The 17,198-nt window shown below is 61.4% G+C and overlaps 3 protein-coding genes across 3 annotated transcripts in view; all 3 read right to left on the bottom strand.

Moving 5' to 3' along the window:
• The window catches only part of LMXM_16_1460 (putative kinesin), a gene marked incomplete at both ends in the record, with an annotated part of 7,699 nt that extends 6,069 nt beyond the window's left edge, over positions 1 to 1,630 (bottom strand). The window contains one exon of the mRNA XM_003873787.1: positions 1 to 1,630. Within this exon, the coding sequence (XP_003873836.1) occupies positions 1 to 1,630 (1,630 nt within the window).
• Positions 1,631 to 4,773: 3,143 nt separating this feature from the next.
• LMXM_16_1470 (putative kinesin) lies at positions 4,774 to 7,932 on the bottom strand (the record flags this gene model as incomplete). Its single annotated transcript, XM_003873788.1, has 1 exon — positions 4,774 to 7,932. One exon carries the CDS (start codon positions 7,930 to 7,932, stop codon positions 4,774 to 4,776), a length of 3,159 nt encoding a protein of 1,052 aa, XP_003873837.1.
• A 6,491-nt stretch (positions 7,933 to 14,423) lies between these two features.
• LMXM_16_1480 (conserved hypothetical protein) lies at positions 14,424 to 16,343 on the bottom strand (the record flags this gene model as incomplete). Its single annotated transcript, XM_003873789.1, has 1 exon — positions 14,424 to 16,343. One exon carries the CDS (start codon positions 16,341 to 16,343, stop codon positions 14,424 to 14,426), a length of 1,920 nt encoding a protein of 639 aa, XP_003873838.1.
• Between the last annotated feature and the right edge of the window lie 855 nt (positions 16,344 to 17,198).

The raw sequence follows: 17,198 nt of genomic DNA on the forward strand, positions 1-17,198 counted from the left end.
GGTCTGCGCACTCCGTCTCCTTGGCCGCGAGGCGCTCCTGCAGCTCCGCCACCAGGCGCCGCAGCGCAGCGATCTCGTCCGTGGACGCAGCAAGCGTGGCGTCGCTCTCGCTCTGCAGTGCGCGCAGCCGCGTCTCGTACCCACGCTTCATCTCCTCGAACCGCCCGGCCTCCTCGCCAAGAAGCCCCTCCATCGCCTCCTCGTGCTCCTCCTTCATCTCCTGCATCTTCGTATTCAGCTCGCGCAGCTCGTCCTCCAGCATCAGGAACTCGCCGTACAGGATCTGCCGCTGCAGCCCCATCTGGTAGTCTGCCTCCGTCAGCGCCTTCTGCAGCGTCTCGACCTCCGTCGTCAGGTGTAGCGCAAGCTCGTCGTCCGCGCACTCGCGCAGCCTCGCCTCCAGTTCCGCGATCCGCGCAAGCAGCTTCTCGATGGTCCCCTTCAGCTGGTACTCCGCGTACAGCGCCTCCTTCTTCCGCAGGTACTCGTCGCGCCACCGGTCGCTCAGATCGCACCCGTCCTGCTTCGCCTGCTGCGGGTCCACCGTGTTCACGTGCGCATGCGTCGTGATCTGCTTCGCGCGGTCAGCAAACCGCAGCGTCTGCACAGACAGGTTCGCGTCGCGCTCGCTCGGCGAGATCGTCACCATCATCGTCGAGATGCTGTTCCCGCCAATGTAGTCCTTCAGCAGCTTCGTCAGCGTGCTGTTGCGAAACTCCGGGATCGGCCGCGAGTTGCCTCGCCCACGCGTCGCAACCGCCTCGATGCACGACCCCAGCGCCAGCAGCGACAGGTTGATGTTGCGCGCCTGCTCGAACGCAAGCCCCTCCTCCGTCCCCGCAAGCCGGATCCGCTCGCACCCCGCGAGGTCCGCAAGCATGATCTTCGCGCACCGCGGCGCAAGATCCGGCGCGTCGAAGTGCGTCTGCACCTCCAGCATGAACAGCGTGTGCGCGCGCGACGAGTGGTCGTGGATGTTCGTCGCCGCAAACGTCCGCAGCGGCTCCGCCTTGTTCAGCACCGCAAGCACGTCCTTGTAGCTCTTCACGGGCACCGTCTTCTGCCCAACAACGCTGAACATGTTGCTCGTGAAGTCGTTCCGCACGCTCAGCTGCTTGCGGTGGTTCAGCAGGTCGAACACGTCCTCCAGGTACACCTCCAGCATCGACGCAGACACCGTGTACGTCACGCCCTTCTGCGCGCTGTTCGCCGCGCGCGAGAAGATCATGTTGCACACGCGCGGAATCAGGCCCTCCTGCGACGTCCCGATCGACCCCGGTGGCCCGAACGACGTGTACGTCTTCCCGCTCCCCGTCTGCCCGTACGCCATCACGGCAGCGTTGTACCCCGCCAGCGCGTTCTCCACAAGCGGCCGCCCAACCTCCTCGAACACGTCCTCCTGCGACGCCGACGGCTTTCCAGACGGGCACGCACGGTCGTTGCTCCAGAAGCACCCGTCGAACCCAAACGTGAAGCGGCCCTTCTTCGGCACCGTCACCTCCACAGCGCTGTCGTCCATGTTCACCGCCAGCTGGCCCATGTCCCCGCTCGTCTCGTCCTCGCGGAACGCGCGCACGCGCACGTACACGTTCACGCGGTTGTTGTGCTTAATGGTCTCCGCGCGGCGCATGCCGGCAGCCGTGGCGGAGCGCTTGAATACGCCCTTGCTCCCGGTCCCCGAGGCACTGCGCTCAAAGGCCGTTGTGCTTTGCGGACGAGGGGACTCCTTCGCCGAGTAGCGCGCCGATGGCGGCTCCGGCGTACGCGGCGGCAGGGGCGGGGCAGGGCTTCCGGCAGGCCCTGCTGCCGCTGGAGTTGTCGGTGCGCCGCGCGCGGAGTTCTTTTTGAGCGGGGTGGTTGAGCGCTTTGGCGTGGCGACCCCGACCGGGTGGCCTCGACGGCCGGACCTGAGCGGTCCGCGAGACGAGTTCGACCGCTTGAACTCCATTTGCTGAGAGTTTCGGTGTAGCGATGCGGTGATCACGTACGACGTTATTGAGCGGGTGCGGGGTGGGGAGTGTAGTGCAGTCCGCTGCGACTTCGTTGATACCGCAGGAAGAAAAGAAAAGAGAGGCGAGGCAACACGCCACCGAGCACAGTGGGCGAAAAGTATGAGGCGCGCGCACTTGAAGCGAGCAGGGCTGCTCTCGTCGTGGCGCCTGGTGCAGACAGACACACGCACGTCAGCCGTGACGGCAAGCGAGCCTGCGCGTTCGGGAGAGCGCACACCCGCACTTTGCGAACACTTCCCCGTAAAGGCACGCCCGTGACAGACACAAGTCTAACCAAAAGAAGAGGAGAGCGAAGGGCTGCGCTCAGAGCGGAGGTGCGAATTACTTCAAAGAAAAAAGCGGCTAAGCGGCACCGCAGACAGGAAGACACAAGCGCACGCCACCAGAGCACCCAAGAAGCACGCGGAAGAGCCGCAGCGTGTGTGTGTCTGTGTGCGGTGGTTGTGGTGGGATGGGTAGGGGGTCACGCGCTTCGCTTATTCAGCAGATGGAAGGGCGGCTGGCGGTGCACTCGACAAAAGACGGCGTGTGCGGCGAACAAGAAAGAGGCAGCCGCGTAGGTCGGTGATGAGGGTGGGGCGAGCTGCAACGGATGGGCACACACACACACGCACGGAGAAAACACACGCCGGAGCAGAACGGGGAGATAGACGTAGAGAGATGCAAGACAGAGAGAGATAGCCACAAGGCAGAAGGTAAGAGAATGATCTAATAGGGTGAAGGAGAACAAGCGTACAAGGGAGGGGAGGGGGGAGGGGGGTACAACGAAATCAAACAACGAGATGTGGTGGGCAACGGTGGTGATCGTGGTGCAGCACTTTACGAGCGCACACACGCGTGGGGGAGAGAAAAAAAAGAGGGATGTTGAAGGGAAAGATCTAAAGCGCTGCCTTGCGCGCGGGTACACTGGCGTGTGCGTGTGCGTGTGCGTGTGCGTGGTGGTGGGTGGTGGCGCCTATGCGTCTATGCGGTCCTCTTCGTGGGAGATGATGCAAGGGGCGAGACTGGGGAGCTTTCTCCGTTGAAGGCGGAGACGTGCACACACGCACAGGATGCGTTAGAGAGAACGACACGCGAGACGAAAAACGAGGGTACAGTAATGGTCTGAGCAAGCGCAGAGGACGACAGCGGTGCACAGCGGTGTGGAAGGCGAAAGGGAACGCGCACGTCGCGAAGGAGAGCAGCACGGAAGAAAGAGGGAGTGTGGACACACACACGATAGTGGTGATGCACGCAGAGGAGGAGACGCACCCACACGCGCGCACTTCTCGACCTCACGGGCCTGGCGAAGAGAATGATGTAGTAAAAGAGGAACAGAGGAAGAGGTGTGCACTACTGCTCGGATGTGTTCGCGCACAAGCGCGATTTGCTGAGGGGAAGCAGGGGGAGGGCACGCTTGAAGCTGCAGAGAGATGGGTGGAGTGGGATGGAAGATGCGAACGGGCGAAGGACAGACGCACACACACACACACACAGGCACACCGCACGTGCAAAGACCTCTTCTGATGGGGCGCAGAGGACAGCAAAGGAACGCGAAGAAGAAAACGAGTGATCGTCGCGGTCGCACGTCTGTGTGACGGACGGACGGACGGATGAACGGAGGGGTGGGAGGGCGGAGTATACCTTGGCGGCGAAATGTAGCACGTGGGTGTGGCGGCGGAGAAGGGAGAAGCGAAGTCTACTGAGCGAGGGAGAGAGTGGTGCGTGATACCGGTGCAACATGTGACGGAAAGGGTGGTGCAGCAGCGGCAGCGGGGCGGAGGTGAGAGAAGTGGAGGGCAGGAAAAGGGGGCCTCGAAGTGGAAAGAGAAGCTTACTCGTACCGATAGACTTGGGAGCATGTGTTGCGTCGTCGCTTACCCGCCCACCCCCTGCTCAGCCTCCAACAAAGAAACAGCAGAGGTAAGCCATCTAGGCTTACACAGGGCTGCATACTCATGAAGGCCGGATAAGGGGTGCGCGTGCGATGGGGAGGGGGGCAGTTATACGTTTGTATAAGGGTGTCGGCTGCTCCCTTTCGTACTTGCCATCACGCCCTTGGAGATGAGGCGCGCTCAACGCCGGGTGGAGTACACGCGCAGGTGCGCGTACATCGTGTGTTTGTGCATGCGTGCGTGCGCGATTCTTACGCACGGGGAAGAAGGTGAGGCGCGAGCCACACAGTACAGGGAGCACACGTGCACAGGGAGACACTGAGGTACAATGGAGGGGGTGCGGCGTGGGATGGACAGGAGAAGAGAGGAGAGCGACGAGCCACACAAGCACACACGCCCAGGGGGAGAGGAGGGGGAGGGGGGGGGGTACACTCGGGATATTAAAGACGGAAGAGAAAAACAAAGCCGGCGCATCGCTGAGGCACAAACATACGCCATGAAGACGTAGCGTACGACGAATGAAGGTCAGCACAGCACTGTGGCCGAAAATACAGATGACATCACCGGAGGCAGTCGGTGACGTGGCATCGCAGCGGAAGATGAGGAGGCGACACATGTGCAGACGAGGGACTGAGATGATGGGATGCCGCAGGCGATGAAACAATGGAAAGGCACCCTCTTCCATTCCTGCCAGAACACGCACCGCTAAGGGAGTTGGAAGGCCGGAGAAAGTGTAACAGACAGCTCCTCTAAAAGACAACGTCCACAACATTCCACGCATACACTGTCCAAGTGACAATTCACCTCGCCGTCACCCGCTCCTACGCCCGTCGCCAGCATCTCGCAGGAGCCCAGATCCTTTACCCCTCGTCGGATAACGAAGCTGACTAAGACATGGTTGCCTTTCGTTCCATGCTGTTCTCGCGGTTCGACACATCACCCAAGCGCCGCGGCGTCGGGTGCAAAGAGCCGGTCAGCCGCCGCTCCGGGACGTCGATCTCCACGCTCGCCTCCTTGACATCCTGATCGATCTTTCCCAGAATTCGGCGCAGTATATCCAAGCGCGCCGCCGTCTCCTTGTAGTTGCCGTCAACCATATTGTACATCTCCTTTATGTGCTCCACCTCGTCGCTGGCGGCCTGCGCCACAGAGCGAACTACGTAGTCACACTGCCTCACCATATCCGCTAGCGCCGTCGCCTGCACCTCCATCATCCCATCCAGAGTAACGCCGTATGCTGCGCTCACGTACGCCATCAGCTGATTAATGTACGCACCCTGCTGCTCGCCCAATGTGTGCGCCACACCGAGCTGCTCCGCCAAGAACGCAATCTCTGCAGAGAGTGTCTCCTCGGTGTCGGCGAGCTTGGCGGACGTCTCCTGCAGCGTCTCCTCGGTGTCGGCGAGCTTGGCGGACGTCTCCTGCAGCGTCTCCTCGGTGTCAGCGAGCTTGGTGGACGTCTCCTGCAGCGTCTCCTCGGTGTCGGCGAGCTTGGCGGACGTCTCCTGCAGCGTCTCCTCGGTGTCAGCGAGCTTGGCGGACGTCTCCTGCAGCGTCTCCTCGGTGTCAGCGAGCTTGGCGGACGTCTGCTGCAGCGTCTCCTCGGTGTCGGCGAGCTTGGCGGACGTCTCCTGCAGCGTCTCCTCGGTGTCGGCGAGCTTGGCGGACGTCTCCTGCAGCGTCTCCTCGGTGTCGGCGAGCTTGGCGGACGTCTGCTGCAGCGTCTCCTCGGTGTCAGCGAGCTTGGCGGACGTCTCCTGCAGCGTCTCCTCGGTGTCAGCGAGCTTGGCGGACGTCTCCTGCAGCGTCTCCTCGGTGTCGGCGAGCTTGGCGGACGTCTCCTGCAGCGTCTCCTCGGTGTCGGCGAGCTTGGCGGACGTCTCCTGCAGCGTCTCCTCGGTGTCGGCGAGCTTGGCGGACGTCTGCTGCAGCGTCTCCTCGGTGTCAGCGAGCTTGGCGGACGTCTCCTGCAGCGTCTCCTCGGTGTCGGCAAGCTTGGCGGACGTCTCCTGCAGCGTCTCCTCGGTGTCGGCAAGCTTGGCGGACGTCTGCTGCAGTGTCTCCTCGGTGTCGGCGAGCTTGGCGGACGTCTCCTGCAGTGTCTCCTCGGTGTCGGCAAGCTTGGCTGACGTCTCCTGCAGCATCTCCTCGGTGCTTTCCATAGCCACGGTCAGTCGCTCCACGGTAGCCCTTAGCGTCTCTTCTTCGCGCATCAGCTGCTCCTGGCGCTTCGTCAGCTCGCTCACCTGCCTCTCCGACTCCTCTAGCTGCGCCTCTACCATCGCGAGCTGCTCATCGCGCTCCTCGCTCCGGTTGCGCAGCTCCTCAAGCTGCGCCTCCAGCTCGCTGCGCACGCGCTGGCTGGCGCAAGTGTCGGCGTCGTACTTCGCCTGTAACGCACTCAGCCGGTCCGCAAGGTCTGCGCACTCCGTCTCCTTGGCCGCGAGGCGCTCCTGCAGCTCCGCCACCAGGCGCCGCAGCGCAGCGATCTCGTCCGTGGACGCAGCAAGCGTGGCGTCGCTCTCGCTCTGCAGTGCGCGCAGCCGCGTCTCGTACCCACGCTTCATCTCCTCGAACCGCCCGGCCTCCTCGCCAAGAAGCCCCTCCATCGCCTCCTCGTGCTCCTCCTTCATCTCCTGCATCTTCGTATTCAGCTCGCGCAGCTCGTCCTCCAGCATCAGGAACTCGCCGTACAGGATCTGCCGCTGCAGCCCCATCTGGTAGTCTGCCTCCGTCAGCGCCTTCTGCAGCGTCTCGACCTCCGTCGTCAGGTGTAGCGCAAGCTCGTCGTCCGCGCACTCGCGCAGCCTCGCCTCCAGTTCCGCGATCCGCGCAAGCAGCTTCTCGATGGTCCCCTTCAGCTGGTACTCCGCGTACAGCGCCTCCTTCTTCCGCAGGTACTCGTCGCGCCACCGGTCGCTCAGATCGCACCCGTCCTGCTTCGCCTGCTGCGGGTCCACCGTGTTCACGTGCGCATGCGTCGTGATCTGCTTCGCGCGGTCAGCAAACCGCAGCGTCTGCACAGACAGGTTCGCGTCGCGCTCGCTCGGCGAGATCGTCACCATCATCGTCGAGATGCTGTTCCCGCCAATGTAGTCCTTCAGCAGCTTCGTCAGCGTGCTGTTGCGAAACTCCGGGATCGGCCGCGAGTTGCCTCGCCCACGCGTCGCAACCGCCTCGATGCACGACCCCAGCGCCAGCAGCGACAGGTTGATGTTGCGCGCCTGCTCGAACGCAAGCCCCTCCTCCGTCCCCGCAAGCCGGATCCGCTCGCACCCCGCGAGGTCCGCAAGCATGATCTTCGCGCACCGCGGCGCAAGATCCGGCGCGTCGAAGTGCGTCTGCACCTCCAGCATGAACAGCGTGTGCGCGCGCGACGAGTGGTCGTGGATGTTCGTCGCCGCAAACGTCCGCAGCGGCTCCGCCTTGTTCAGCACCGCAAGCACGTCCTTGTAGCTCTTCACGGGCACCGTCTTCTGCCCAACAACGCTGAACATGTTGCTCGTGAAGTCGTTCCGCACGCTCAGCTGCTTGCGGTGGTTCAGCAGGTCGAACACGTCCTCCAGGTACACCTCCAGCATCGACGCAGACACCGTGTACGTCACGCCCTTCTGCGCGCTGTTCGCCGCGCGCGAGAAGATCATGTTGCACACGCGCGGAATCAGGCCCTCCTGCGACGTCCCGATCGACCCCGGTGGCCCGAACGACGTGTACGTCTTCCCGCTCCCCGTCTGCCCGTACGCCATCACGGCAGCGTTGTACCCCGCCAGCGCGTTCTCCACAAGCGGCCGCCCAACCTCCTCGAACACGTCCTCCTGCGACGCCGACGGCTTTCCAGACGGGCACGCACGGTCGTTGCTCCAGAAGCACCCGTCGAACCCAAACGTGAAGCGGCCCTTCTTCGGCACCGTCACCTCCACAGCGCTGTCGTCCATGTTCACCGCCAGCTGGCCCATGTCCCCGCTCGTCTCGTCCTCGCGGAACGCGCGCACGCGCACGTACACGTTCACGCGGTTGTTGTGCTTAATGGTCTCCGCGCGGCGCATGCCGGCAGCCGTGGCGGAGCGCTTGAATACGCCCTTGCTCCCGGTCCCCGAGGCACTGCGCTCAAAGGCATTCGAATGTTTTGCAGGCTTCGGGGGTGTTGCCGAGTTGGTTCTGTGGAAGGACCCGTTGGGTTCTTCGGATCCCCTACGTGTAGCTTGTCGAGCGGAGACCGCCGCTGCTGTGCGCGGCGCCCGTGGCGGCGTGGCGCCACTGACAGTTGGTGATGGCGAGCCGTTGAGAGAAGGCTGCCTCAACGGCGGCGCAGATCGAAGAGGCGTGTTGCCGCCCCTCGATGACTTGACTGGCTGGCCACGACTGGCGGAGGCAAGCGGGCCGCGTGACGAGTTCGACCGCTTGAACTCCATTTGCTGAGAGTTTCGGTGCTGATGGAGGGGCGCAGTAAAAGAGAGGGCGGAAGGATAGATGGGCAGGACGGTTGTGGGGCTCTGGCGCAGGCGGAAGCGCACGGGTCCGAAAAGAGAAAAGTAAAATACGCCCGTTTCACGTTGATGGGTATACGGTGTTCGTTGCAGTGGTTGTCCGTGCCGTGGCGGGAGATGGCACAGCGCGTGGAGGGGGGGGGTGGAAGAAAGCGGGCCGTAAGTAAGAGCAAGCACACGCGCAACACGGGAGAATGGCGGCGGATGTAGGAACGTGAAGGGCGGATGCGGTGTACGAGCTGACCAGAACGAAATGCTGCACGGAGTCGCGCGCGCACGCTCAGACGCACTGCAGATCAGAGAGGGAGGGAGGGAGGGGGTACAAGCAACAGAGAAAATAAGATCTAGTATGAACCGGAAAACAATACGGCACACGCACGTTTAAGGAGGAGGAGGGGCGAAAGAAAAGGAGGTGAGACGAGGCTCAGAGGCACGCGTGTCGCTGTATCGACTGGCGTTGTACGCGGCTCGCGAGAGAGAGAGGTGAGGGGAGGGGAAGGGGAGGGGAGGGGAGTTGCGGTATTCAGAAATACGCGCGAGGGAGTTCTCAAGATGGCGCACACGCATTCATTCGTTGTTGCTAAGTCGCGTGTCGTTCCTCGTTCCCTTGTCCAGCTTTAGTAAGTGCCGGAGTATCTAGCAATCGAAGAGATGAGTAAGAGTGGCCGCGGTAACCGACACAAGAGAAGGGGAGGCACGTCGATTTCACTTGGGGTGGGGTAGGATGGGGCCGTAAGTCGAATGCGTATCTTTCGAGTCGGTGCTGCTGTGTGGAGCTGAGTGGCTGTGTGAGCGTGTGTGCTGCGACCACGTCGGCCGCGGCCGTGATGACGGTCATCATCACGAGTGAGCGGACAGGAGAGAGGAGGAGAGAGAAGATGGAGTGGGCGTTGAAGAGGGCTCAAGAAGGGTGTGCGAGGGAGGGCCCCAAGATACACACACACACACAAGCCTTCTCTCATCGGCAGCCTTGGGCCGGCACCATTATTTGCACGGAACTTTCTGTGAAAAGGGAGTAGGCGAAAGTGTGAGCGCATGGTCCGATCGCCGCGAAGTGTCGGCATCGCGTTGCGCAAGCCGCATGTGCGCGAGTGCTGTGCCTATGCGCGTCCACGTACCTGCGGCACTGTGCCCCACGCCTGCCTCTGCTGAGCATTACGTGTGAAAACGGAAGAAGGCGAAATAGGAGACGTGTGCAACCTCGTGAACACCCACACCGGCGCTCACGTGTCGTCTGCCAAGGAGCCGCGTGTGTGTGTGCGGGGGGAGGGGGGAGAGGGAGAGGGAGAGGTAAGCGAAAAGGAAAAAATGGTCCGAAGAGAAGCAAATCCAACAACAGAAGGAAGAGGGAGGGGAGGGGACCGCGCGAAGGGGGGAGGAGGGTGGGAAAGGACCCAACACCACCCGATGCACCTCACCTCTCCTTCTGCCTTATGTCCAACACCGCCACAAGTGCCGCAAGAACTACCACAAGCACATGCATGACCGTCGCAGCCAAGGCCACAACCGCAAGAGCACACACAAGAAAAAGAAGGGGCCCACATAGAAAGTTCAAGAACTATATATCCCGGAAGATGGACGCGCATACGCCGCGAAACACACACACGCACAGGGGTGAGGGGAAGGGGGATCAGAAAAAAACAGATCAAGGAAATAGACCGTGTGGAGAACGCATAGACATCATTTGCTTGTGCACCGACACTCGCCTAAGCGTGCAGAGTCCGGCGGAGAGAAGAAACACGCGCACTCCCTGCTTCTGGTCGTGCGTCGTCTTGCGAGTCGCTCGCGCTCTCCCCGGAGCACTCGCACACATTCCGCTTATCCACTTCGCCTTCGACGCACGCTATCTGTGGCACTGCGGCCTCGAGTCCCCCCCCTACCACACAGTCGGCACCTCCCTGCGTTCTCGCACGAGTGCCGCGGTCTGGCACAGGTGTGTGACAGTGTGGGGGACCCCCCTGAGTCTGATAACGAAGAATCGCTCTTACCACGTCTACACCCGAAAGGTCCTTGCGGCAGTGTGCCGGCTGGGTCCAAGAGACCAATGATGTAGAGAAGCAGAATGACTGCCCCCTCATCGTGGAAAAAGTCGTTCGTCGCTTCGAGAAACCTGCTCAGGGCACCGCCTCTACTACCGATGCCTCCGAAACCGTTGGGCATCCTTTCGGACTTGCGCAACGGCGCCGTGGTCGGTTACCACAGGGATCGTAGCTCCCAGGAGGGAAGCCCATTTTGTCGAAGCTCGCGTAAGGGTTCAGCTGACCGCCGAGGGTTCGCTGTGCGTAAAGTGCCTAGCCCCAATATGAGGATCCAGGTGTTGTAAAGTTGGCGGAAGCCCTTCCACTGGGGCTGGGCCGTTGAGCCAGGGGTGCTGCATGGCCTCCGTAACCCTGTTTCGCCACGATAGGAAAGCGTCCTTCTCATCCCGCCCTCGAGGTATTCGTGAAGAAAATGAGGTCATACGCGGTATCTTCCATCGGTGCGTCTACGCACAGGGGGAGGGGCCCGATGAACCACCATCGGCTCTCCAGCGATCGCCAGCCCAGTGTGGCGAGAGCGGATTGCTCCGATTTGGCAGTGAAGGGGGAGGAGTGGGTCTATCCCACTCTCGTTCCTCCTCCGGCCCACCTGGGCTGATACACCGTCCGTATACGGCTATACAAATCAAAAGAAAAAATCCGTCTCGGCTGTGCTCGTTCCCATCGTGCGCATCACGCACATCACCCGGGCAACCAAAACTGAAAACCGGCGCGCTCCGCACTGCTGCTTGTCGAGCGCGGGCTTCAACATCGCAACGTGTTCCACTGCGCTTCGCACACGTCTGCGGTTGGAGTCCCACTCGTCTTCCTTGCCCACGAAAGTTGTGGAGCCGCGCGTCATCTGCAGCAGCTCCTCATCGGATGCGGCTAAGAGGGCCTCGCAAGATCGGGGATATCCTTAGGGTTACAACTTGAATCAGCTGCATCACTGCGCGGATGGCGCCAAAAAAGTCGGCCCCCTGGCCAATTCTGGCTGCCAGCAAGACGCTGTGGATCCTGGCGGGGGCTTCAGTGACCACAATCCTTATTTGTGATGGGTTGTGCTGCGGACACGCTCCAGCGGACGCCGGTGGACGGAGTGCAACGTCTGCGCAGCTGGCTTCAAGCTCGCAAGCCCAAGCTTTTGAGCGCCCCCCCCCCTTCGCGGCGGGATCGCATCGCAGAAGGCATCGAAATCCCACTTGCAGCATGGATTGCGCCCCTGTCGAATCTCTGGCGGATGGAGAGCCGTGAGGTTCAGACAAGATGTGCCACACACCTTTCGAATGAGACCGTCGGGTGCGGGCTGCGTGATCAGTCTTCGTCTGCCTTCATGCTCCGGCACCCAGATCACAGTCACGGAGTGAGAATCCGGCACGAGCGCGTGGCGCATGCCGCCTGGGAGCCGCTGGAGCTCACCTTTCTCCGTATCGCCAAATCCAAACCCCGCGGCTCCAGTCTGGCAGACCGGATCGTACGAGAGGCATGCGGGTGTGTGAAGCGGGGAGGGGAGGGGGGAGGCTCTACACACACGAGTGCCTCCCGCAGACCTTCAGTTGCTTTCCCTACTCCTGCTGCTAAGTGGATGGTTGACTAGACATCTGGCCATGCCACATCTTTCTACTGTAACGGCCAGCGTGGGGGGATCGCCGCGCCCTTGTCCGGGGCCAAGTCTCCTGGGGCGCTTGAATTCCCTCGGGCGACTCGCTGACGGCGATGCCGAGAGTTCATGAACGTTTGACAGCGTGCTACCTACCCCGTCACATCTTGGAGGAGGACTGAAGCGTTGTCCTGTGTTCGAACGGCTCCCAACGTGCGTTGCCGGGAATAGCCCAGGTATCGCGCCACACCGTTTGGGCCGCTGTACGTCTGGCTGGTCGCACCATGTCCGCCTTGAGGGCCCCCCGATCTGCGCCAGACGGTGGGCCACTGCTCTGCGTACAAGGGCCAGCTTCAGGTCCGGGTCGACTTCCTTGAGCGCACCTTCCGCCACCTCACCTTATTCTTGACCGCTGGCTCAGCCGGTGCCGCCAGCGTCGAACCGTCCCCTGCCTGCTGAGCGCAGGATGCCACCGGGTACGTGTGGCGGCCAATTCAGAATTTCGCTGCTCATCAGTTGGTGCCATCTGCTGTGCGCTGCCGACCATTCCGGTGATTCCTTGGGGTCCACATATGGGTGTCGACCGATCACCATACAACGGCAAGGGGATATCAGCGCGCTGTGCATCGTTGTGTACCTGGAGACGATTGGCCGACGCTTTTCAGGTCCTCCTCGCGGCGCTCAGCCATGACTTGTCCCCGGTTCCCTCCAGCGGGATGCCCTCCTCGCCGTCAGGCCCGCCGCCTTTCATAAGAGGGGAGGGGTTTTCGCCCTGTGGGGGTGGGGGCATCTGTTCGGTTTTGTTGTTACAAAAGAGTCCACCGTTGGTGTGCACGGAAGTCTCGCTTCCCCGGCCCGCCTTTTCGTTGTGGCCCTGTGAAAGAGCGGGGCGCGAGCGGCATGGGTGCGGTCTTGGGGGGTCGTCGTATTGATTCATCTGATGTCTCTGCGAATACATAGATCAGCATGAGAAGCCCCCGCCGTCATCGCTGAAGCGTTGTTGTGCCACGCACTTGGCGAAGGTCAAAAGGCCGTCGTGGGGCTATCCTCGAGAAGGTCTTGCGTACGTCCCGCCCCCACAAGGACAGACGGAGGGGAAGCCGAAAGTACGCAGTCGTGCGTTGCTGCGAGTCCTACCCCATGCTGGGATACCGGCTAGCCAGCGATGTCGCGTGTGCAGGGGTGAGCAGCCGCTTCTCTCCTTAGTGCTGACGTGGCGGGACAGTCCTCCTCCGGTCAGGCCGTCCATGAGCGCGGCCACTCGTCTGCACGTGCAAAAGTCTACCACCTGTGAGCATCTCGTTTTCCCGACCCTCTCTGGCCCACTCGACGGGCAGCCCTGTCTCCGTTCTTTGAGCGCTGTCGCTGCTTCTCAGTGCTGCCTCCATGGAGTCCACCTCGATGGCCGCCCCGACCTCGGTCATGACCCCTGTTGCCGCAGCCGTGGTGCGGTTGGCTTTGCCGCAGTTTCCCCTCCAGATTCGTGATCTGGTGACCTACTTTGTGAAGTAGACCAGATGCGAAAGAGTTCAGCTACCTTGCCGTTCCGCCCACATCCGCCACACCCGCTCTGTCCCGCTCCCTTGGGCGTCGTAGACCGGAATGTACCCGCCACCCCCGGAACACGTCGTCCTCCACTTTCTTGCAGAACCCCGCGACAGCGCTCTTCGCGCCACCTCTCCCGCACTCCCTTCGAGTTGCCCCAGCGTTGATAGGGCTGCCAGAATCTTTTCCTCTCCTCTCCCCTTCACCTCTCAACCAGCGCAAGAGGACGCCTGCATTCGCCTGTTGCCGGGCTCGGCGCACCCGACATGCTTGACGGTGGTGGTATCTGTCGGGGTGGTGACGGGTGAGGCGATGCTCCTAAACACTCGTTCTATTGCGCCGGCGTGCTGCCTGCGGAAAGAGAGGGGAGGAGAGGCTGCACGGAGCGAGAGGGGCGTGGACATTGCAGCTGCCATGCTGTGCGAGCAGAGGAGAGGATAGACGCCAGCGGTCATGTAGACAAGAGAAGGGGTGTGTTGTTGGACCATGAGAGCGCACACATCGCAGCCCTGTCGTGGAGTCTGAGAAAGGTATGACGCGTTTCTCGACGGCTGCCACTTGTACAGCCTGTACAAATCCCAGCAGCGTGTGCGCGGTCTCCGATCTCTCCTCACCACCCCGCGGAGATCTTGAAGCGCAAGAAGGAGAGCCACAGATTGGCAGGGTGGTGGCCGCCCGCCGCCGCCCCCTCCCCGGCCCTTTGCGACAAGCTTCTGCCTTGAGGCGCGCCCTTGCAAGGCAACGTGCAGCCCTGTGCGTGTTTGAGCCCAAACACGGGCCTCGGTGCACACCTGCATCGTAGGCTTGTGTGCTGCATCTACCACAGCCTCCCCCAGCCTTTCCCCAACTCTCACGTAACGGTGGTTCGCACAGCAGGGTAAGGGGCACTAAAATTTGCTTCGGGAGTCGCCAAAGCGCTTAATCAGGTACTCGCGCGTCAGTTTCGCTGTCTGTACCGACTGCGCCGCACCCTGCGAACCGAAGTTGTTCATAATCTTCGACACAACCTTCGGCAGTGACGTGTTAAGCACGACGGTATGGTTGTTCACCAAGACACCATCGTTGACGGGGTAGTAGAGCAGCATCGACCGCACCTTCGCTGTCGCATCCACCTTTGCTATGTTCCGCTTCGTTCTCTCCAGCATGAGCGCCTTGGCAGGCACCATCCCATCGCACACAGCGAGCGACTTCAGCACTGCCGGGTCGGTGATCTCCGACACCTTGAACTGGACGGTAAGACTAAAGACGAAGCGGATGACTGTCATTGTGAGGCGGAACGTGTCGGCCAACTCGCATTCCTGGATCTTGTTCTCGGAAGGCTGGCACGCACTCTGGTACGAGGTGGACACCATCAGGTCCTTGGTGATGTCTTTCAGCATGATGCCGGGAAGCATGTACATTGCCTTTACGTGGATGCCGATGTACTTGGCCGCGTCCTCGCTGTCGTAGACGCTCACCTTTGGCACGTTGTTCTCCTTCACCTCGTCGGCGAAGGAGCTGAGGTTGATGATGGCGTCGACGATGCCCTGCGTCTCTGGATCCGCCTCTGCCAGGGAGCCGGACATGAAGCGGAATATGCATCGACCTTCGTTGAGGGTGGCCGCCGCGCCGCTCACGGAGAGGAAGTCCCAGGTGCTGTTCTCTATCAAGGCGCTGTCAGTCCTGTGGGGGTCAATGTCGCGGCAAGTCAAGGCCAGCATCTCGTATTGCTGCACCTTCGTGGGAACCGCTGACATGCTTGCGCGTGACCTCGATGTGCCGAATACCATAGAGGCGTTGTTACCACCGCCCTCCTTGCCGTCGTTCAGGTTGCCTATCGAAACCTCGCTTGGGATAGTTGGCGAGGCGCGAGAGGGAGTAATAGGCGTGGGAACCGTGACGACGGAGGCATCCATCTGCAGCCCTTGCGCATAAATGACGAGCACTGGCTTGCGCTTGCTCTGCTGCTGAGCGGCGGTGTTCTTGCTTTGGGTGGCACTCCTGCTGACTCCCCACGGACAGCGCCGCTGGCGCAACGTCGGGAGTATTTGGCAGCACGCCAGCTGCAGCAGCATCGAGTCCATGCGCCAGGATCCGTCGATGGACCTTCGCAGCGCCGCTTCGACCTCCTCCAGGCGCGCTATACGGTCCTGTAGCGTCGCGCCGGCAGCGATGTAGTCGAGATCTTCCTGGACCATGCTGCTCGTGTTGAGGTTGCCCAGCATGGACCGGTTGGACACACAGGGGTCTGGCCCTATGCTGGCACTGATCAAGCTCTCCTCCAGCATCGTCCCTTTATTGTTGCGCTCCGCGAGCCGTGCCACGCTTTTCATGAATATCTGAACTGCCCTCTTGTCCACAGCGTGAAAACTGTTCGTGAAGCTCATGTTGCTAAGCGTCTCGTTCATCGGATCGTACGTGTTGCTGCGCTCGACGGTTATGGTGTCGCGAATCGTGTGCAGGCTCGCGTCTGATAGAGTGCCGCTGAAGTTGTTCACATCGCAATCAACAACAACGCTACCACGCTGCGGCGAGGCCGTCATCATGTTTGTGCCTTCAGGGACGACGACATCAAAGGCCACCGGCTGGAAGCAGAGCGCATTGTTCTGCATGAGCTTGAAGGCGCTGCTGGTGGTGACCTGACCCACCGACTTGGTGTTCTTCTCGACATCGCTGCGCCTGCAGTCGCTGCAGCACACGCCCATGGTGCCAGACCCGTTAGTGAGGGAGGGAGAGAGGGAGAGGTGAGAAAGTACAACGAGGAGGAGAGGCGAGGGAGGGCGATGCAGCGGACGGTAGCAGCAAAGAGATCCACAAATGACACACATGCGCACTTACGTGTGCGTGTGCGAGCAGAGGAAAAAAAGACAGGCGGCGAAGAGAGATGCTCAATGAGAGAGGGAGAGGGAGAACCCTGCTGACGGCGATGCGGCGGTTATCAACAGGGTGGCGACACCGGCGAGCGCGCGCGAAGGATGTCGCGAAGACGAAACAGCGTGAAAGCGAGTGACTAAAAAAGAGGCGAGAAAGAACGTAGAGAGATCACACGGGCAGGCGCGGGCGCACCACACATCGAGACCGAGAGGTGATGGTGGTGGTGCTCGCGAATGGCACAGCAGGGGGGAAGGAGGATGGCGGAGACGATGGCGGGGAAGAAAAGAGACGGTCGGATAAAGCACAGTAACAATACGAGAGAGGCCACGAGCAGACGCCCACTGACAATGCAGGAGTGCTGTTGATCCTGCGGCGGCGGCGGGGACCTCGAACACACCAGCAAGTACGACAGCGGAAAAGGGAGACGGACAGACACAAGAGCAAAACCGCTGTCGTTGCCTGATGAGGTAAACACAAGCTGACGAATTGCAGCCTCGTCGGCACACGTTCCGCCACACACAGAGAGCGAGAGAGCAAGAGAGGGAGAGGGGAGGGGATGAGGGAAAGCGAGAGACGGTGAGACGGAGATGTCCGTTTCCTATTTTTTTCTGTTTGCTATTGGGAGAAGGACGAAGGCGTGGCCTGTGTCAATCCGGTGCTGGGCGCTTCTCTTCAGTGTGCGCGTGTGGGATGCTCAAGGTGTGCGTGCGTGTATAGCGGCGTCGGAAGCACGAGATAGAGACCGAGGGGAGTGCGGAGAGGACACAGGAACAAACCGACACACAAAACAAACTCTATCGAGTGGGAGA

The sequence above is a fragment of the Leishmania mexicana genome, chromosome 16, assembly GCF_000234665.1.
Source record: "Leishmania mexicana MHOM/GT/2001/U1103 complete genome, chromosome 16".
Lineage (NCBI taxonomy): Eukaryota > Euglenozoa > Kinetoplastea > Trypanosomatida > Trypanosomatidae > Leishmania > Leishmania mexicana.